At 43.7% G+C, this 22414-nt stretch overlaps 1 protein-coding gene across 1 annotated transcript in view; it reads right to left on the bottom strand.

Annotated features, from left to right (window-relative positions):
* Positions 1-8523: 8523 nt before the first annotated feature.
* zfpm1 (zinc finger protein, FOG family member 1) overlaps positions 8524-22414 on the bottom strand; it is a 112313-nt gene continuing 98422 nt past the window's right edge. Inside the window, exons 5-10 of the mRNA XM_022756264.1 lie at positions 18225-18327; positions 17766-18014; positions 15920-16153; positions 15534-15776; positions 13944-14323; positions 8524-13901 (exon numbers count right to left, since the gene is read on the bottom strand). Coding sequence (XP_022611985.1) covers positions 11652-13901; positions 13944-14323; positions 15534-15776; positions 15920-16153; positions 17766-18014; positions 18225-18327 — 3459 coding nt within the window. The 3' untranslated portion in view covers positions 8524-11651. The remainder of the gene's footprint in view (positions 13902-13943; positions 14324-15533; positions 15777-15919; positions 16154-17765; positions 18015-18224; positions 18328-22414) is intronic.

Genomic DNA, 22414 nt, shown 5'->3' on the forward strand with positions numbered 1-22414 from the left:
TAAAAAACAGCAGCCTTTTGCATGTAGTTGCATTACTGCAAGTTTCTATTATTGCCTTCTTGAACAATTACACATATCCACATGGTGATGTTCCTTTCTACTGCTTCCCTGCTCACGTGGAGCTTTATGATCCTTCCAGTGAAGGCTAGTCGTGTTATTTGATCCTCACTTGGAGGTAAATAGCTTCATACTGAGTGTTGCACATTACACTCTTCAAAGAGACGGACGGGGAAAGAGCTGAGGGAGGCAGCAGCAGCAGCAGCCAACCACTGAATGGTTACAGAAGCATCAAACACACAGGTCTTTCACTGCACTGAAGTTTGTCTCCAAATCTTTTGTTAGAGTTGGAAGCAGTTATGAATTCGTGGGAATATTGGACACTGTTATTTTATGTGTATCGTATTGTATATGTATCATTAAATCAGTGTTTCATCTTGCACACTCACCGTATATGTTTTGTGTCATTTGTGTGTTTGGGCAGACAATGTGCCCTGTGTGCGTCCCTGTGAATGCATATTTGGCCCCATTCAGACACAAGGCAACTCAAAGTGCTTTACAGAGGCATGGAAATACATTAAAAACAGAACATTAAGGTGACATTAAAATAGCAAACAAATAATAAATTAAGATATTGAAATAAGTCAATAGATTGCATACAATCCACCATTTTAAAACAAGCGCTGCAGTGATGAAAGACATTAAAAACAAGCAAATGACACAAGAGTAAAAAAGATGTTATGTATGTGATTTCTTGGTGAGCTGCAGTAAATAGTGACATTTTGAGCCCTGACTGAAATGAGCTGATAGTTTCAGCAGATGTCCGGTGCTCAGGAAGCTGTGTGTTGTTCCACAGGTGAGGAGCAGAGGAAACTAAAAGCTGCTTCATCTTGCTTGGTTCTGATTCTCATTAAAGCACAGTGGATGAAAGACTATGGTTTATTCCAGAACAAGTAGAAATAATTAACAGATGAGCAAACTTTCGAAAAAATCTGCTGAAGATCATGTTTTCTTTCTGTGGTGAAACATTTGCATAATTTGAATTGAGTCTCAGTTACTTGTAAATACAAGAGTCTCCATTATTCTTTGCAGAGCGACATTATTACAGATAACAGGTATTGACATCAGCACTTGAGGAGGCTGTGGCAGCAGATGTTAAGTACACAGCAAAGTAGTTGGAGATGACTTATGATTTTATTGGATTGTTCTGCTCCGTCTTTATTCCCAGTCCTGGTCATAAACGACTGAGTGGACTCAGATGATGTATTGGAGTGAAGGTGAAAGTGTGTGGGTGTGCACTTTGAGTGCTGAGCATCATCAGTTGTGTGGTGAGAAGGGTCTGGGGTCTGCTTCCCTCTCCTTCATAATGATTTGTCTCTTCTCAGCTGCACACTCCGGCCCTCTCTCTCCTTTCATTATTCCCGGCTGCTGTTAAACGCCGTGTCACAGTAGAGCTGACGCTACTTCCTCATTCACAGCTGTTGTAAATGGACCGCACTTATTTAGAGCTTTTCTAAAGCGCTTTACAATACATGTCACGTTCACCTATTCACTCACACATTCATACACTGATGGAACAGCCATCAGAGGCAATTTAGGGTTCAGTGTCTTGCCCAAGGACACTTCGACACACGGCCTGGAGGAGCCGGGGATCGAACTACCAACCTTCTAATTAGCGGACGATCTGTTCTGCCTCCTGAGCCACAGCACTTACAACATCAGGGAAACGTGGACAAACCTCCAGTGGTCGTGCCACTGTTAGATGCTGTTTCGACCTAGGGAGGGCGATTTTAAATAGTCGACCTGTACAGAATTTAAGAATAGAAATTACAACCTCGACTATCAGACTAAATCCCAGTGAGTTTGCTTTGAATATTTATGGTCCCCAAAGAATAAATCCTAATGATTCTGGTGATCTGACATTTCCCCAGTGGTGGACAACAAAGTACATTTGCTTGAGTACTGTAAAGTATATTTATCTAGTATCTGTACTTTGCTTAAGTGTTATACTTTTTGTAAACTTCTGACTTTTACTCCACTTAGGTGTAGTGGACAAATATTGTACCTTTGACTCCACTACATTTCAATGAAGTACTCTTAATTTGAAGCAGTGAAATAAATGTTCTTTTATTTTCTAAAATGTAGACCACACACTGTGCTCCTCACAGGAGAAAAACCAATCACAGCCAATTCCTACTCTGTCACTCATTATTGAACAGCTCAGTTTGAACCTGTCAGTGTCCTAACGATGGCGACGTTAGACAAAGACGAGGCAGAAGATTCTTCATCTAAAGTCTATTTACAATTTTAGAAATAAAGAAAGATTCCTGTCATTTTTAAATCTTTGCTGTTTTTACCACAACCAAACTTCATCACCGCCTAAAGAAAGAAATATGAAAATGACAATAGCTCCTTTTATTGATTGTGTTTTTATGGCCATTTCTACAGTCTGTGTGTCACACAAGCTTTTTTTATTCTACAGTATTTTAAAAGCAAGTTCTCCGGTACTTTAACTCAAGCAGATATTTGAATGAACTTGTATTGGAGTAATATATGTAGCAAGAACAAAATTGCTCCTTTAAGTTACTTTTCCCAATACAAACCCCTTTAAGTAACAGCTACTGTTTATGGAGCACTGAGCATTTCCAGGATTTTCTTTTATGCAAGGCGAAACTTTTATCTCAGCCTGAGGCTTAAAGAAAAAGGATGAATCTGAATCAATTCTGAATCCAGCTCTCTAATCAAGTATGGAAGTGTCTCTGTCTGCATAGCGTTTGTCTGATAGAGACTTATTAAAATGTATTTCTCATTCATAGGCCATATCCGACAATGATAGAGGTCCCCCTTCATTTTTTTTCTTTCCATTCGGCACACTTCCACTGAGGATGAATTAATCAGGAAACAATCACGTCAACTATCTGCTATCTGCCGTTTTCTTCCTGAACAGTAGGCAGGGCATATCCTAAACCTGTCCACACACTGTGTCCCTAATAAGCCTTGTTGAGTGCAGCACAGGAGAGCAGAGAAAAGAGCAGAGAGAGAGATACAGAGATAAAAGTCCCTTTTCATTAAGTTCTGTATGGAAGAACAGTGGAGAGGCACTCAGTCATTTCCATTTGGAGTCATCAGGGCCTCTGATAGCTTCAGACCAAGAGGGATTATTACTGTATGCTGCCCTAGTACCATGACTACCAGCCAGCTCAGGCTCACTGTGCAGAGGCTTGAAGGGAATTTGAAAGGTATAGGAGAATTGGAATCTTTTTTATAGAAAGTGTATCATTACATGTAACAACATTTTCAGAGCTGATATATTTCCACTGAATATTTGTGAAAGAATGGAAGGATAGCGAATGAATGGGGTTAGGGTTAGGGTTAGGGTTTTTACAATCCTCCACCAAAGGTGTGGCCATGCCGGAGTCTGGATGGTTCCATTTATTAGAATTAAAAAGAAACTTGGGACTGTTTCTATTGGTGGTGATGAGATTGTTGAAATTAGCAGCAAGATCATCAAGTCTTTCATCTTGCAGTTTTAGAGAGTTGAGTGTGATGCCAAAGGTTAACACAAGGTCGAGGGCAGCGGCGCCGGCAGGACTTTATTTCATAGGTTTCCCACACACGCACATATTTCTCCTCGTCGAACGGGTGAGCGAGCAACAGAGAGAGAGAGATTCATTTGTGTATTTTAGCGTTAAAGTTATGACATAACACCACAATAAAACTCTGGTTAGCCTCCTACCACATGCATTTCAAAGACCAACCAACAGGCCTGAAAAACCACAGCAGCAGCTAAATAACAGGCTACAATATACTATTATATACTATAATGATTATCCCCGAGAAATGAGTCGACATGAGGCAACAGATTCCCTCATTCAGCATCAGCAGCATAAGAACAGTTTCCTAACTAACTACTAAAGATGGTAATAACAGTATGCAACATCAAAACCAAACCAAGCTGCTGCAATAAAAAATCAAAAAACCCACATGAGACAATAAAATGAAATAGTATTCTGATCTATTTAAAGTTCATTCTCCAGTGAGGATTAAATTATCCCTCACTGATGTTGATCTAACTCCAAGGCTCTCTGTGCATGGTTTTCTTCTTTCAGCTCTGTTATTCTAGGCCGCCTGTCTGCCTCAAACATCAGACCTTGTTTTTGAACATATCTAGTTTTTATTTAGCTTATCCACACAGATCAGCTCAGCTCAGGTTTGTATAGCAGCCCCTTGGCTCGAGTCTTTTACTCTTTTTGGTCTTTTTAGAAATAAAATAATTATAATGTTTACATTGACACTTTATTTGACTTGAACAAAAATGAACAACTAAAACTAAAAACTCTTTTGTGGCATATCAGGGAGTAGCTGCATCACACACACACACACACACACACACACACACACGCACACTGCTCACATTAACAGACGTGATTCCTCCACTCACCAGTCTCACCACGCTGCTCCTGTGGACAGCTGGTATTGGCTCCTCATTCACACTTTTTGTCACCACGTTTGTCATCGAGTTCATCAGATAAATTTGTTTGATGACGTGCTTTGAGATGTTGTGTGTGTATGTGTGTGTGTGTGTGTGTGTGTGTGTGTGTGTGTGTATGATTGATGAAGCTTCTTGGTTTATCCTTTTGAACTGCAGGAACAGTATTTAAAGTAGTAATGTATGACTGTGGCTGCTCCTGACTTCATGTTCCTTCCCCTCGCACCACAGGAGAGACGTGCAGAGGACAGTGTGTGCTGTTCATTGACCTGAAAGTGCCACTGTCAAAACTGACCACTCCAAAAAAAAAAAAACGACTTGTATTCAGCTTCTTCCTGCGACTTTGTTTCTCTCAGGGAGGAAAAGTGGTTTCTTTCACCGGCCCTCTGAGCTCTTACTGGAGTCCACAGCTGTCAACAGACAGACAGGAAACACGTCACCAATTCATCTCTGAAGGACACGCTCATTCACAGAAACATGCTGCTTACATTAGAGCAGGTGACTTCTGGGAGCAGAACACACTCACTGAGTCTCCTCGGCAGGTTGGAGTACAGCTGCTCACACTCCACTGCTGACATCTTGCTTTCGTCAGTATTTGGCTGTTATCTGAGGGAGGGTCCTCGTTGACAAAAGCCACATAAAATGATTCAGGGAAATATTTTATTCACAATTCATAAAATTCATAAAAATTCATTTCACTCAGCCAACTCACTTGAATGGATTATTTGAATGTAGAATATGTACAGTGTTGGTTTGGCATCCGACCTCCTCACTGCCCACAAGGAAACACTGAACTCAGCACAGCAGAGAGAGAGGGGAGCGACACTGAAAGCTCCGTGAGCAGCAGCAGAGCTCTCATACCAGCTGTGTTTTATATTTATATTTATAATTTATAAAGTAATCTAGCTGTATGAATCAGGTTCAGATAAAATACAATTGCAGGCACAGTGGAGGAAAACAAGACCATAAGGAACAACTGAGTAACAATTGGCCATTTTAATTTTAAATTTATCAGACAAAATTTTATTTGATTAAATTGAAAGGGAATTATATCTCACAACTACAGTTCTACTCCTATATGCAGAAGGGATGTTGAGAGATCAGATTTAAGGAAAATATTAACTTGTTAATTTGTTTCATATTTCCCTCTTCTGTGTTTTATTTGAAGTGTCGATCCATAAGAAGATATATTTATGGTTTTAAGAACCAAAAACCATCTCAGTGTAGTTTTACATCTCCTCTCTCAGGCTTCTTTCTGGAGCTCTAGTAACAACAGGTCGGTGAGCCAATCAGAAGAGAGGAGGCTCTGAGCCTCTCTTCTGATTGGCTGAGTGATCCAATAAAAATATAGCAGATATCAAGTAAACACTCAGAGAAACCAAATCCTGCAAGGTTGGATGGTGGGTCCAGGTGGGCGGGGCTTGGGGCATAGCTGAGAGTGGTGACTGCTTTGTTGTGACATCACAAAGTTCCAGAAGTCCTGATGGCTGGTTTTAAGACTCAGTTTCTGAATACAGGCTGTGAGCATTTCTCTGTGGACTGAGGCTTTGATACTTTCACAGTATTAATATAGAACCTAAACCTGCTTTATAATCAAACAACACATGGACAGAGACCTTTAGACTATATGGGACCTTTAAATAAATCAAACTTGAAAATTGAAAAGAGGAGCTGAGGTTGCACTGGAGCAATTAGGACTTTTGTTGCAGCCCTGCTGAGCATTCAGTGATGCACAGACAGCAGCGCCTTTAGTTCAGTATGTAAGCGTTGTACCGTCTTTGCACTCAGCTTTAACAGCCACTCTGCTGGACCCTGTAAAACAAGACTTGTGATGCGATGTACTCAGACTCGTGCTGTTGGTTACTTATGTTACATTTACTCCAGGCACTTCTGACCAAAGCAAAGTTATTGATGTCAGTGGCTTAGCAGCTTAGCCACTGCCTATGTACAGCACAGTACGTGACTTTCATATTGTTAATTTGAACAGACTGTGTATCAGAGATGAGCAGACAGAAGCACTCCAGTCACCACTGAAGCTCTCTCTGTTCATCCAGTGAAGATTATGATTCAGTACGGTCAGTTCAACATGAGGGTTTGGAATAAAAGATTTGTTCATGCATGTACTGAACCATTAGACAATGTAGAGAAGCCAGGGAGTAGGCACACATATTAACTATAGGTGGTATAAATGAAGATAATGATTCATCCACACAAGGTGAAAAGGATTTTTTTTCTCTCCACCAGAGCAAAGTAATAGAAAGAACTGGAGATCCAGGTTCAGTCTTGAGCTCAGTCCAGGTTGACATATGCTTCTGTACTGTAACCCTGACGCTTCATTTCATCAGTGTAATCCGTCACATATATAAAAGAAAACACTTTCAATAAACATCGTGAAACATTCTGTAGTACGGGTCAGATTTGTACAAATGAAACAAATATTTTCATCAGGATGGGGGACAATTATTTCAGTACCTTTCAACACCCTGGACGCCGTGAACGCAGCCATTTCGTTACCAGGTACCCCGTAAAGGAAGGAGTAAGTCTCGTGCAGCTCTTCAGAAGAGACAGACCCTGCAGCATGACAGCTAACCGTTAGCATAGTGGCAGGTCAGAAGGAGCCACCCAGCCCTACCTATGACTTGTAGGCTAGCAACACCCTTGACAACGACAGGTGTGTGGTTTGATTGACACACATGTTCAGTGTTGAATGGTGCTTTGTTTATTTTTTTATATTGGGTTATAGGGAACAATAAGTGGGACGGAACATGAGAAATATTTATGTAAGCGCTGAAAACATTATTGTTTATTATTGTTTTTATTGTTTATAACATTATTATCATTTTAATTGTCGTGGAAACCGGGACATTTTTAGTGTTTTACAGATATTTGTCACCCAGCTCTAAACCGGGACAATGTTTGACAAACCTGGACATCTGGTCGCTGTACCTTGAAATATCTGCAGTGGAGCACACACATGGGATTATGGGTATTTATACATTCCACCACTGGTCTGGGTTAAGCGTTTTTATCCAGCTGTAGCTCATGGAGGTCTTCAGAAAAGGAAGCAGAACAGCTCGGTAGAAAATGCACGACGCTATAGCAATAAGATTTTCACGCTGGACAAATGGAGAGATGGAAAAAAGACTGAGCATTATGATATGATCACAACAGTAGCATTATTACAAATATATGACTTCATTCTGGTAACTTTCTTGGCCCAGACTAATGTCGGAGACTGTTTGAGGTTTTGCTGTGACCCACCTGAAGACGACAAACCAGACCAGAAGCTGCTCCACTCAAGAAGCTGTAGGTGTTAAAATCTCTGCGCTGCAACCGTTTACCTGAGCGGAGGCCGCGCTCAGCGCTCAGCATTGAATCAATCATTATCCACACATCTGAGGGCAAGGAGAAGGGCTCTCTCTGTGTGACACCTCACATCAGTGAGAATCTACATATGATGTCAGGTAAGGGTCATCAGAGTGGACTCAGAGTTAGGATATAAAGAGAGTGTGGTCACTGCGGCTCTGCTTAGATACAAACAGTGATAGTGCTGGATTTCACAGCCGACTCATCTGAATGCAACTGAATACAACAGGGAGCAGCTAATATACATCCTGTAATTGAAAGGGTTAAACGCAGGATGAAAAAGGCAGATGAAAACAATGTATCAGTTCATTTGGTCTGTGTGAAACCTGAATGTTCCAGAGTTTTTGTCGGCGCACTTTGCCATTGATTGACGCAGCCTTGGAGCTCTGAATGGGCTCAGAAACCTTTTTCCAGCAGAGCTATTACTCATGCACATTATTTTAAAAGGAGAGCTGATGATTCACTCGGCCTTTCCTTCATGAGCCGGTATCAAACAGAAACAGCAGATGGAAACTTTGTTACAAAAGGAAGTGATTTACAAGTGACTACACATGTGCAGCGGTGAATCAAACAGCTCCAAAAGTCAAGGACTCCCACTAGATGATGAGATGTCGTGCGTAGGAAAATATTGAAGCCACTAGAAAAGAAGTAGAGTCACACGCTCTCCATCAGTGTCTCTCAGAACTTTTTTATTTCCCATGCATAGTTTGGACAAGAGTGTAGTGGAACTGAAATGAAATTAAAAAATAAGGAAATAAAAGTTTTGACACTCAATGAGATTTCCTCCATTGTGGACATCATCTGAGAAATCATCAACAAAACATATTTAAAATGAAAAAGGAATAAAAAGTTTTAGCGAGGGTTAAAATTCAGAAAGTTCTTCAAGGTACAACAACGTCCTTCAAGGTAGAACAATGATGCATTTTGGATGGGGAAAAGTGCTGTATAACATAAATACATTACAAAGAAAACTAGAAACTAAAACATTCAGCACATTTTTATACAACAGTGCAATAAAACAGGGAGAAGTTCGAAGGGGGATTTTCCAGCACTCAATTTGTGACGAGTTGATGTGACTTTTCTCCTGCTTCTCTCTCCGTTTAAGAGCCGGGAGAGATGGACCAGCACAATTGTAAACACTTAGCAGTAAGATGAGTCTGGTACATTGCTGCTCCAAACCACAGAAGAGCAGAAAATCTACCAGGGGTTTTAAATTCTGTTAAGAAATCCTGCACTTTTACATTTAGTTTCCAGTTTGGGGGAATGGAGCATTAATCAGTTAGTGAGGAGTTTCTGATGACATGTCAAATGGGGACAGGTGGTGTCAGAACTGTACAGCAGATACCTTTGATAAAATAATGTGATCACTTATGCACTGGAGGATGGAAACTGCAGAGAGAACGCAACTGTCCACGGTTTGTTAGGCAGAGTAGCACTGAAGCACCTGGAATTATGAAAATCCCCCCAATACATATATATATATATATACATATATATATGTGTCAACTGATACAGCTTTAACAGGTGGAATTATGTTCCTCCCAACCACTGCTGACAAGAGGTGTGAAGACTATGATTCGGGGCATGTGTGGGTCCTTCAGTGCTCCTGCTGAAGAGACAGAGGTTCAGATCGGTCCTGTGGTTGTAGGTTGTAGGTACAGTTAGGCTGATATTATCATCTTATCAGAAATGCCTAAGAGCAGCTGGTCCGTGTCGTCCACTGCTGACCACAGAAATCCCTTCAGTGTGAGAGGATGGGCCTCAGAATCTGCAGTTAAACTTTCACAGCTGATTTCACGGCTAATACTATTTAATAAGTTTGGAGTTTTAGTGTCTCATGAAGGTCCCGATGCTGTGCACTTTAACAAAGAGTCAAATCCTGAGGGAAATGTTCATTCTTGAGAATTTGTGGGAGGAAAATGACCAAATTTGTAACAAATTTGCAATACTGGCTTCAACTTTCAATTCAAAATAAAGTCTGGGCCTTTAAAAATGAAGATGAGCTTTACATCGGCAGATTTTTCCATCACTGTTGGAGAAATAAATGATTTCACAGTTCTAGCTAACACTGTATTGCAACTCCAAAAGCAGCATGGGAAAATGTGGCGTAAACTGTATGTGTGTATGTGTGTGTGTGTGTGTGAGAGTGTGAGTGTGTGTGCATGAGTGAGAGAACAACAAAGTGAAAGAGGAAGAGGACAGCCTCTCTACCACACACACCATGGGCCACAACGAGTGGTTATTACACGTGCTTACTCTACTGAGTGAGATGTGACTATTCCCTGCTACGCCTTCATCGCCGGACAGAAATACAATCATTAAACAGAAAGACAACATCTTTTAAGATGCGTGTTGGATACCAAAGCCTTGAAATGTTTTGCGTATCACTTCATATACATCTGAAATGGCAGTTTGCAACAAAAGAATGTAAAGCTTGTGTGTCCTTAAAGGTCATTACTTTGCATTGTATGGAGGTTAAACTAAGGATAGACTTCTGATTGAAAGTGTGTATTTTGTGTACCCTAAAACGTGGGGTATGAATGCAACAGTATCAGCAGCTTCAAGTTTCTGACGTGTGAAGCTGTAAGTGAAGCCGCTCTGATCTAATCGTGTTGCTAATCAGCGATCAGGTACAGGAGGAGGGGATAAACATAAACAAGCCGCTGGTTTTCAGACCTCACCATCAATTAAAGACTACAACTAAACAGAACAACAAAATGCTAACGTGATAACAAAGTTCAGTGTGATCCGAGTGATTACTGTGAGAAGATATTACATATCTACATATAGAAAATACACTTCAACACAGCCAGATCCAAACAGTTCCTTCCAACAGTATGAAAAATATACAAATAAAAAATACAAATACTCTCAGACACTAGGTAGGTAGTTTTCTGTTGACATGAAATCAGTGAGGACTAAAAGATAAATATTTCACATTTTTTTTCTCCCTTGCATTTTAAAGAGAAAATAAAAATTTGTGTGTATGAAAGAAAAAGGAAAAAAACTGTCCATTTTTTTTGAAATATCATCCTTCAGTAATTAGTAACATTGTGATAACACATCTGTTTTTCAGCTAAAAACACTTTAGCTTCTCTAGTAAGCAAAAAAGAGCCAGTGTTGAAACCAAAAGCATTATAGAATTCTTTTTTTCAGACATCATACACTATGCACAGATAATAAAAAAATTAACAATGATCAAGTCTTTTCCACGTGAGAGGAACGACGCCTCCTGCGCTCAGCTCTGGAGCATCGAGGGCTCAGGAAAAGACGGTAGATTCATTATAATCAGCGCCGTCGCCGCTGCGTGATCATCAGTCAGAAATGCCTCCAACAGTCAGAATCTAATTACTACCATTATAAACTCAGTCCGACAGAGAGACAGAAAAGAGGTTTGCTGAAATACATATTTTAACGTCCCATAATGCAACATACTGAGAGGCCCGGGAGTGGTGGATGTTGAACTGGGTATGAAAACAGACGTTGATCTAGGGGACGAGGGCACGCCAGTGTGGACAGGTAGCATCCATCTCAGCTCTTAGTGTACTACAAACTTTGACCCATGTAAGGAGGAATATCAGTCACTGTATGTTGGTAACACCACCTGCTCTGGAGCAGCTGGGCATCAGGTCCTGCCAGGTGAGTAACAGTCATTCATTGTCATTCATAGTTGTGCCAGTGGAGCGCCGCTCTGGCACAAAAGGGACGTCGGAGCTTCTCGGAACTTAGTAAAGGAGAAGCCTCCAGTCAGAAAGATAAAAGAAGGGGAAGAGTAAGAGGAGGAAGGTGATTACTCAGCTCACTTGACGTGTTCGGCACTGTGGGAAGAGCAGTAGTATTTCTTATGAGCTATGAACGTGGAGAGGCTGCTGAACTTGATGTTGCACAGCCGACAGAAGCGAGAGTTACCGTTCTGGACCGGGGAGATCACTGTGGTTTTAGGACCAGGGACGGGGGCGGGCTGCGGCGTGGGGACGGGATTGGAGGCCACAGTCGCGGTGACCTTGTCTGGATGGTGTGACGATCCCACCGTCTCCCCTAGGACCTCAGGCACAGGTGACAAAGTCATAGAGGGAGCCCTTGGGGGTGACACAGGCAGAGGTGAGCCGGCTGAAGGTGATCCAACCCGAGGTGAAGGGCTGCCGTTTACCACAGGGGAGGCAGGAGAAGAGGTTCCGCTCCTGGCCTGCCCATTGATGCTGTCTCTGTGGACTTGGGACAGCGGTCGGGGCTGGCTGTTTGGGCTCGTGGAGGTGGTCGCAGCAGCTCCGTCTCTGGGACTAAGGCTGGGGCTGTGGCTGACAGCGCTGCCTGGCTGGGGCAGGGCCTCCTGGGGCGGCTGAATGCTTACAACAAGGCTGTGGGTCGTCCTGAAGTGCTCCATCAGGTCACAGGCGATAGGCCTGTTAGGGCAGTACGGGCAGACCACCTGAGGGGAACCAGCACCCGTGCCTTTGGCTCCAGCTCCCGGGGTGGCTGCGAGTGTGGTGGTGGTATGGGGGGGAGATGTGGCATCAGAGGCGGGTAAGGCAGAGGGATGAGGACTGGGTGACGCGCCTCGAGTCTGGGCAGCCCACTCAGCAGGGAGAGCTTTGGCCTCCACAGGGTGCAGGAGGTCCGGGCGCTCCTGCTGGGGCCTGCTCTTGGGAGAGGTAGAGGCTGATCTCTTGAGCCTGTGAAGCTGCTCCAAGGTGTGGGGCTGGAGTGTGGTGGCGGGGCAATAGTAGGTTTTATGAGCCAGGTAGTTCTCGATGCTGTTGAAGCTGATGCTGCAGGCGGTGCACTTGTGATAGTCTGTAAGAGGCAGGGCCGGGAGAATACTGTTACTGCTGTGCCGGGGAACGTCTCTCAGGCGGGGTCTCTTGCTCAGGTCGATGGGGCCGTCTCCTTCAGGGCTGGAGCCGCCCGCCGCGTTGGGAGAAACCTCTTGCTTCACTGCCAAGCCGAGAACAGAGGGAGATGGGGCGGAGGCGGCAGCAGTGGCGGCGGCGGCGGCTGCAGCAGCAGCAGCGTTGGCTAAGGCTTCAGTTCTGGCCATGTGGATCTCGTACATCTTCTTCCGCTTGCGTGTGCGTATGGGCTGGGGGAGGAAGGCTGCTGTGGTGGTTGCCTTGGCCATGTGTACGGCCCGCTGGTTGGATGGGTCATGGCGTGACGCGCAGTAGAAGCGTTTGTGAACAGTGTAGTTGTCGTGACGGCTGAAGCGGATGTTGCAGGCCTCGCAGAAGGTTCTGTTGGGATCATCCTCTAGGTCCTCGGCAGAACCACTAGCAGGACTCTGGCTACCTTCGCTCGCCCTTCCTCCTCCACCCCCTCCTCCCACACTTGCACCTCCGCCTTCCCCTTCAGAAGACGATGATATTCCCTCCCTCCCCACAGGGGTTTCTGTCCTCACCTCCACCACTCTCCTGGAGTCTGTTGCTCCCCCAGCAGGAGAGTCAGAGTCAGCGGGGGAGGCAGAGGCTGCTCTACTCGCCGCTCCACCCTGAGGAGAAGCAGACGAGCCAGGTGCCCCAGCGGAGGGCACCGTGGCTGGGGCCGCGTCCCTCGTCGATCCAGGGCCTGAAGCTGAGGTGGCACCGTCTGCTTGGTGCCTGCTGGAGCAGTACAGCCTCTTATGTGCATAGAAGTTGTTGATGTTGTTGAAGGTGATGTCGCACTCGAAGCAGGTGGCTCCTTTGTGAGGCGGGGTGGCTGCGGCTGCGGGTGCAGTCGGTCCGGAGGGGAAGAAGGCTGCTGGGTTGTTCTGAGGAACCGTCTGACCCTGCTTCAGACGGCTGTGGACCATCTCTGACATTTTAGCCAGTATCTCTGAGGCCTGAGGCAAAATGGCTGCTTCAGGGTTAAACATGTACTGAGGCAGGAACATCGCTCCTCCTGGAAGAACTGACTCTGTCCCGCCCACATGGGCGGGGCTAGAACCAGGGGTGGGACTAGTCGGTTCTGCCTTTACAGTTGTGGTGGCTGGACTCTTTGAAGAGTCTGATGACTGTCTGGATGAGGTGGAAGTTTGTGCCTCCTTTGTCTTCCTTCTTGCCTCTTGATCTCCCTCCTCTCCACCAATCTCCTCCTCCTCCTCCTCGTCCTCCTCCTCCTCTCCGTCCTCCTTAATCTCCATTTTCTGCTCCTCTATCTCAGAGTCTGAATGCGGCTCCTCTTTGATCTTCAGGTCGGTGGTGGGGGCATCAGGAGGACTGTAGTCTCGGGGTGTGGCTGAGCCGCCGTTTGCGCCCGGGCTGGACGAGTCTGGCTTCGGGACACAGGCGAGGGGCTCCCTCTCGTGCGGAGAGAGCTGGAGCTGGGGACCGTCAACTAACGATGGGGTCATTTGACGGGGGGTGGAGCTCCTTTCGGCTGGGACCCTGACCTCCAGGTGGGTTCGTACGTGCTGCTGAAGCTGGGCAGGGGAGTCCGAGTTGTGACCGCACACTTGACACTTCAGCACCACACCGGAGTCTCCTGGACTGAGACCTGACAAAGAGAGCCAAGGTTAGTGAACTATAAAGCTGAGCAGACACCTGTGACCTGAAACAACACCCATAACAATCAGCTGTACTGAGAGCAGAACCAATAACGTCGGAGCTTACCGATTCTACAGCCTTTAAAAATGTAGCCCGAGGGCCCGTTTAATACCAGGCTTCAGTACTCCCCCCTATCCACAATGTGCAGCTCACACTGAACCTGAGCATGGAGCCCCTGTTGGATTTGTCCAGTGACTACTCCAATAAAGTTTATTCAGATGAGTTGGCTGGGTCCTCAGTGTTGACAAAAAGTATTGTGAGCATAAAGATGGAAGACGCAGACAGAGACTGCTGTGACACAATACTGGAGAACAAACTACAGTTCATGCCCAACGTGTAAAATACAACTTCAATAATATGAAAAGAAAACAGAGGGGAACATTTTAAAACAATATTAACATATACTAATAATTACAATAATAATAACTGCTGTTTAAATACGGTTGGCATACATTTATTTTTAAATATATTTTATTAATTGTCAACATAGCCTACATGTAATATATTGTATGATATGCTGGTGAGAGCTGTCTATATAAGGAATCACCACAGTCCTCTCTGGTTTACGTCTCTTTCCAACCACGCCCGGAGGAAGTTGGTGCTTGAAAGTGGTCTGCGTTTTACTCCCTTTTCTTTTGGATTTTTTTGTTACATATTTTACTGTAGCTTCCCATTGTCTAAATTAATATAAATAAACCATTTCAACTTCAGGAGCCCCTTGCATTTACCTGGAGAGCACTTTATAATATTAGAACAAACTCTCTGAAGTTTATGACGGATCTTTTGTCAGCAGCCAGGGGGGAAATCAAACTGCCATCCAAAATTTCTGACATGCCAGATATCCATCCAATCATCCTGGAGCCAGATCGTTCATCTTTGAGGTGATTAATCGGGTGCCATGACTCTCCCTCAATCTGCACGTCAAACCACAACCAATCTGGCAGAAAAAGAAACTGGCGATTTCTAAACTTAGTCAGGGGCTAAAATAGGACTGCCTGACTCAGTATCTTACATTTGAGTTGACTTAAATGGCAGCATTCTGAACAATATGTCTGGTCCAGACTGATACTGTAAAAACGGGAATGGGGCAGCCCGTTGATGAGACTTGAACAGCAGTCTTGATGTTGAATATCATCTGTGAAGATGACGGTGTGACCTACCAGTGGACAGGGGCAGCTTGGGAAGCCCGGGCCCCGGGGAGTAGACCTCACTGCGAGAGCCGGGCTGGCAAACCATGTGGCTAGTGACCAGATGGCTGTAGAGGATGTCCCTGGTGGTGGAGACGAAGCCACAGCCGTGACACAAGCCGTTCAGTGTGTCCGTGTGGACCTTTAGGTGGCGCTCACAGTTTGCTTTAGTGGTGAAGGCGGACAGACAGATGAGACAGACAAATGGACGTTCACCTGTGGAAGGACAGAGAGGGACAATGGAGGAAGTGGTTATACCAGAGGAGCTAATCAAGTGGCTGATGAAGCCACAGTGGTCATGTATCTACGAATCAGACCCCAATGTTCCCACCCACAGTACATATTTATCTTGCTCTCACCACTGTGTGTGCGCATGTGGATCTCTAGAGAGCTGGCGCTGGGGCAGCTCTTGTTGCACTGCGGGAAGGGGCAGATGCGCTCATTGGGGTAGGACTCCTTGGGTTTGTCCTGCGGTGGGGACGAGGCTGCGGCCGGCTGCTTCTGACGGCTGGCGCAGTAGTACATGAGGTGGGCCTGCAGGTTCCTCTCACTGCGGTACCAGATCCCACAGTCCTTGCAGGGGAAAATGTCCTCTGATAACCAGCAGACACACAAAGTGTGTTAGTCGACTGAACAGAAACACAACAAAGCAGTATGGGTTGAGCAACTTGATGTAGATGTAAATAAACACTGTGGTAAACCAAAGACAAAAAAGGGGGAAGCTGGGGTTTACACAAACTAATCATTTAGATATTTCCTTTAAATGATCACATATGTGCACAGGAGGCTGCACATAAATAAAGGGGAAATGTTTTAAGGATTCAGGTGTGCTAACCCTATTGTGTTTCAAGTAACTTGATAAAAATCACTGATGCTCAACTTTAACTACATCAGGTGCAAAATTTAATCAAATTTTAATCTAATTGTCTTTACTAGTCTAAATATGTTTTCAGAAGTTGCTCAACAGCTCTAATAGATTGAGTAAGCATTCATGTTCGCCACACACACACACATACACACACACACACACACAATTGCGACGAGTATCCAAGGCAACAGGACACAAAGGCAATAATTATTATACATCTCACCATTTAGAGTTATTTTTTCCCACAATCCAATTATTTGCTGCATCTTGGAATGTGTAATCATACGGATTGATTACCAATAGTCACAGTGTTTGCGTTTGTGTTTATGGGTATCAGCCACAGAATTAGCACAAGACCAAGCTGATAGAAAACTTTGAGGAGAAATGCTCTGCCCTATGTTAAAGAGCTGCAGTGCCATCTTGTGGTCAAAGAAAACATTACAAGTTTAAGACAACTGGCACCAGTCGATATGACAGTGTTTAGAGTAACAAGGCTGGATAAAAGCTGTAAAGGCAGAAAAGATAAAAAATATGTACAGCATAATTGAAAAGGAACACTGTACTGGATGTGATACTACAGGCCATATATCTAATTTTGTTGTACATATTTAAGCTCCATATCTTACACTTTCTCTGTGTTTTATTTGAAGTGTTGATCCTTAAGAAGATATATTTGTGGTTTAAGAACTAAAAACCATCTCAGTGTAGTTTTACATCTCCTCTCTTAGGCTTCTCTCTGGAGCTCTAGTAGCAGCAGGTCAGTGAGCCAATCAGAAGAGAGGAGGCTCTGAGCCTCTCTTCTGATTGGCTGACTGTTTTCTGAGTGATCCAATATAAATATAGCAGATTTTAGGTAAACACTCGAAATCGAATCCTGCAAGGTTGGATGGTGGGTCCAGGTGGGCGGGGGTTGGGGCTGAGAGTGGTGACTGCTTTGTTGTGACATCACAAAGTTCCAAAAGTCCTGACGGCTGGTTTTAAGGCTCAGTTTCTGAACACAGGCTGTGTGCATTTCTCTGTGGACTGAGGCTTTGATACTTTCACAGTATTAATATAGAACCTAGACCTGCTTTATAATCAAACTACACATGGACAGAGACCTTTAGACTATATGGGACTTTTAAATAGATAATCTTTAAGAATTATCTCTCCTGCATCTCTAATAAACTTTACACCATAAAGATTATTTCAATTAAAAACCATTAGACTCCAATCAACAACTCTGTCAACCAAAATTGAATCTACTTGAAAATATACACTTAATTGTACAAACTAAAAATCAACTCAACTTCCAATAAACAGAAACCCTATTTTCATGCCTTAAACACAACACTCACTATTGACCACAGCAGTAGCCAAGATGGCGGCCATGCCAGCTTGCTGTGGGAGGAGCTGAATGTCTGAGCGCAACGCTGCCGGGTACGGAGGCTCCTCCTTCACCGCAGGCTGTTTCTGGGTGACGAGGCTGAGCGGAGGAGAGAGCTGGGCCCGCGGGGAGGAGGAGGAGCCTGGAGGAGGTGACAGGGAGGCCAAGAGCCTTTCACCAGCTGCAAGCTCTCCGGTCACCTTACAGAACAACTCAGCACCTGAAACCACACAGACTCTGGTCACAAAACAGAACTTTTTCTTTATCTAGGAAAAATAAAAATAAAAGTCGTCTCTAGTTTGGAAAGATATGGTGACATAGAACTTTTCTTAATCATACGAGTTTTAAATATGCTCAACCTGAAACAACCTCAAACACAAATACACTGCACATCACAAAGAGCCACACTGGTGTCACATAAAAAACTCACCTTGGCTGTAGATGGTACAGTTGGCAGCTGAGGGGTCAGAGGTCAGAGGGAGTCGACTAATCCAACAGTTCGGATCTTCACACACAAGAGTCAACTTAGAGTTCTGCACACAAACACAGAGAGAGAGAAAGAGATGAGGAGTGAACACAAGCTTTTCATTGGTCAGACACAGCATATATTAAAGCTGAGGGTGCAACTCAACACAAATGTGTGTAATAACGGACTACTGCAGTTTTTACTTTCACTGTTAACAGCAGAAATGTTACAAATGTTATGGCTCCAGCTTCTCGAATGAGGATTCACTGGTTTTCTCTCTTTTATATCAGTGTAAATTGGAAAATATAATAGACACTGTGATGACGTTGTTTCTTGATATTAGATATATTAACCATTTAAAATTCACCAATGCCTAAAATCAAACAAATGAGCTATGAACAAATGGTATTCTGCCATACACTGTATCTGAATTATTTTACTGCAAGATATTATCCTTATTAAAATGATAAAAGTGCACAAAAGGACAAGAGTCTAATATAATGATACATAAATTACATGTTCATGCTCATTGACAATTTCATAGTGCTAACAATTTGTGAAAGCTCTACATAGAGTGTAGTGCCAGCATCCCAAACCACTATCACTCACTTCTTCTTTATTTCATATGATCTACATTTTTATGTATATGAGGTGAGGTTTAACATGAGCCCTAAATTGGTTCCTTACCTCACCTGCACATCTACTTCAATAAAAAATATACAATGCATTTGTTATGTTTTATGTGTGCAAATAAATCAATCAAAAAATCAAAATCAATTCTTAACTCCCATCCTATAGGTTCTCAGGTTTCTCTCACCCTTCCTTTATATCCCCAACATTGTTTCAAATGAGACAACTTAACTGAAGTCAGAGAGATGCTCTTCAGAGACATGCCATTGTTACTTTCAAGTGTTCATTCTCGTCTTTGACTCGTTTGCTTTATAGTATGCAGAATATGAATCACGACCTCACAGGTGCATGCTTGTCAAGTTGCAGGAAATATGGCCACAACCTCCTCGTCTGTTCCTAAGATACAGTGTTTGCAGAACATTATGGTGCCACAGCTAAGTTGACCTTTGACCTTCTGGATATTAATAGCCATCATTTCATTATATTATCCTGTTTTATGTTAAATTGTGTCATAATTAGGGAATGAATTCTTGAGTCAAAAACAAGTTTTGTGAGGTCACAGTGACCTTGACCTTTGACCACCAAATTTGATTCAGTTCATCCTTGAGTCCAAGTGGAAGTGTGTAGCAAATTTGAAGACATTCCCTCAAGGCTTTCTTGAGATATCTTGTTCATAAGAATGGGACAGACGGACGGACATAATGTGTCTGGCCACGGCTGTAGCCAGTGTGAAGGCATACGAATCGAAGCTTTAATTGCTGTCAATTGGGAATACACGGTCACATGGTCCTGTCCAGTGTGTGGCCAGAGGTAAACACTGTTTATAAAAAGGCGGCCAGCGAGCAGAGGATAATTACAACCCAAGATGGAAATGAGGAAATGAGTGGAGCACGGGCTGAACAAAGCCACATTGAAAATAAAGGAAAAGAAAGAGGAGAAGAGGAATAAAAGAGGAAGAGAGACCCCGGGGGAGAGTGAGAGAAGAAAAGGAAGAGAAAGAAGATCTGATGAGGTCGACAGGCTGCTATTCAAACAGCTGCCATAATAAGATCCACAGTGGATACACTGGACAAAGAGTGGAGAGTCAGCATCCAGTGTAGGTATGAGAGAGAGAGAGAGAGAGAGAGAGAGAGAGAGAGAGAGAGAGAGAGAGAGAGAGAGAGGAGAGGGAGGGAGAAGAACACATAAAACACACAGACACACACTGAGTACAATCTGCTCTTTGTCCATATGAGGCTCCAGGAGCATTCCCTCTGACAATCACTCCCAGGACACAGACTTATCCCATGTCTCCATGTCTCCATGACACACACACACACACACACACACACACACACACACACACACACACACACACACACACACACACACACACACACACACACACACTTTTTCAGTGCCACTGCCCCCTTGTAGCAAGGAGCATCATGAATACAGGGGAATGTGTAAATAAAGCTAATGCTGAATTCACATTCTGTGTCAGCATACAGGATGTTCATTATTTTCAACAGACACACTGAGTATGCCAACACTGCTGTGGTAAAGGTTGCACCAGGTAAGAACTAGTAATAAAGTGGATTTTACACAGGTTCTGTCCTGTATGTTTCTTGTTTCTGTTGCTATAACTTCTAACAGGAAACTCTAAGGTATAGCTCAGCTAGTCTGATTTATGTGTAGTAGAAACCATATAGATGATATAAAATACAATGTCATCAATATTTAAAAAACTTTAAATTCATCCATGCCTGTGCAATGGCTTAATCTCTTTTCTATCAAACCCAGAATGTGAGGGCAGCTCAGTTATGTCTGTGATGGGTCTGTGATGCAGTATTGTTCCCTCTCCATCAGGAGGCAGCATTCCCTCAGCACTGGAGCTGAGAGTCCTCACACCAAGACTGACTGAGCAGTCCATCAGGGTCAAAGCTCACATGACGGTGTATCCCGCTTGACAAAGGGTTTTTATGTTGCATTCAGAAGTACGTAGTTTAGATAGATGGACTGATAGAGTTTGTGGGAACACTTGATTACATGGTTCACACAAAAGACACCACAGGCTGGAATTCTTATAACTTAGGAGGGTGATACTTATTTTAAAGCTTTAGCTCTTGCTAAAATGAACCTTTCTGCACATGGCCTGAAGGAAGGGGGAAGTTCTGGTAGAGTTGGTGGTCTGGGTCATGTGTGATTGGGAGTGCTTTAAGGATCACGGATGAGGTGACACACTCCGATACGTTGTGGGTGGGAATAATGAGTTTGCTGGCTAAATAAGTTAGTGTTAAGAGTTTGTTTTTACTTGTGACTGTAAGCATATGTAAGAAAACAGATGACACCATAGAGAAGAACTGGATCAATAGTGCTATGGAGAAGGAGAAGAAGAAGAAGGGGATGGGTAGGTGCTTTAGTTCACAAATGACTGCAAGTCTCTGTTGACAACGGCTGTAAATGTCGATGGTACGCCGATTGAAGCTGAGGCTACTGTTCAGTGTAATGCCAGGGTACCTTCTAGCTTCTCTCCAGTGATGGAGATACTGGGGGGGTGGACCAGTGGTAGTTATGGTGGAGAATGTTATTGTTGCCCCATGTGTTAAAATGGGATGTTGATTGGCACAGAGAGTGTTGTTGTTATTGAGCAGTGCAAGAATGGCTGTGTCATCTGCATGTCTGAAGTAGAGAGAGAGAGAGAGAGACTTAGGCTGTAGAGAAATGGACTGAGTAGAGACCCCTGTGGGGTGCTGGTATTGAGAATAATTGTGGCGGACAGGGAATCATCACTCCTTACTGCTCGTGGTCTGTTGGAGAGGCCGTTATGGATCCAGTGGATTAGTGGTGATGTAACTTGTAGGCGCTGTAGCTTCTTGATTACCTGATGGCTCTGGATTGTGTTAAAGGCGGAACTAAAATCAATAAAGAGAAGTCTTGCATAGTTTCCGGGGATGTCTAGGTGTTGTAGCAGACAGGCCACTGTATTATCTGTGCCTCTCCTTCGCTGATATGCAAATTGGAGGGGATCTGAGAACGGTAAAACATTTTGGAGGGATGATGTACCATGATGATGGACCAGCTTCTCAAAGCATTTCACATAACAAGGGTAAGAGCTACAGGCCTACAATAAATGGTTTAGCTCTGATGCGTGTGTTTTTTTTAGGAATAGGGATTACAATATCCATATAACTGGAATTGTTGAAGTACAGAATTATTTGAGAAAGAGAGAGTGAAGGATGGGTGTTAGTTTCAGGGTACAGTTTTTCAGGACCTGACCTGGGATTTGGACAAGGTGAGCAACCCCTGGTCTGGGATACAGATCTTCTTCTGTTCCATGATGAAAGTACACCGGTTGGAGTTCATGTACAGGCACACCCCACTGCCACAAACTTTCCCTGAGTTTTTCATTTTGTCTGTTCTTTTGATCCTAAAGCCATCAGGGCTAACGTCAGTGTCCGGGCCAGACACATCCCACCAATACTCAGTCAAAGCAAAGACACACCTCTGGACAATGCCTCCTTAAGACATTTAGCATGTAGCAA

The sequence above is a fragment of the Seriola dumerili genome, unplaced genomic scaffold (assembly GCF_002260705.1).
Source record: "Seriola dumerili isolate Sdu_G_001 unplaced genomic scaffold, Sdu_1.0 BDQW01000242.1, whole genome shotgun sequence".
Lineage (NCBI taxonomy): Eukaryota > Metazoa > Chordata > Actinopteri > Carangiformes > Carangidae > Seriola > Seriola dumerili.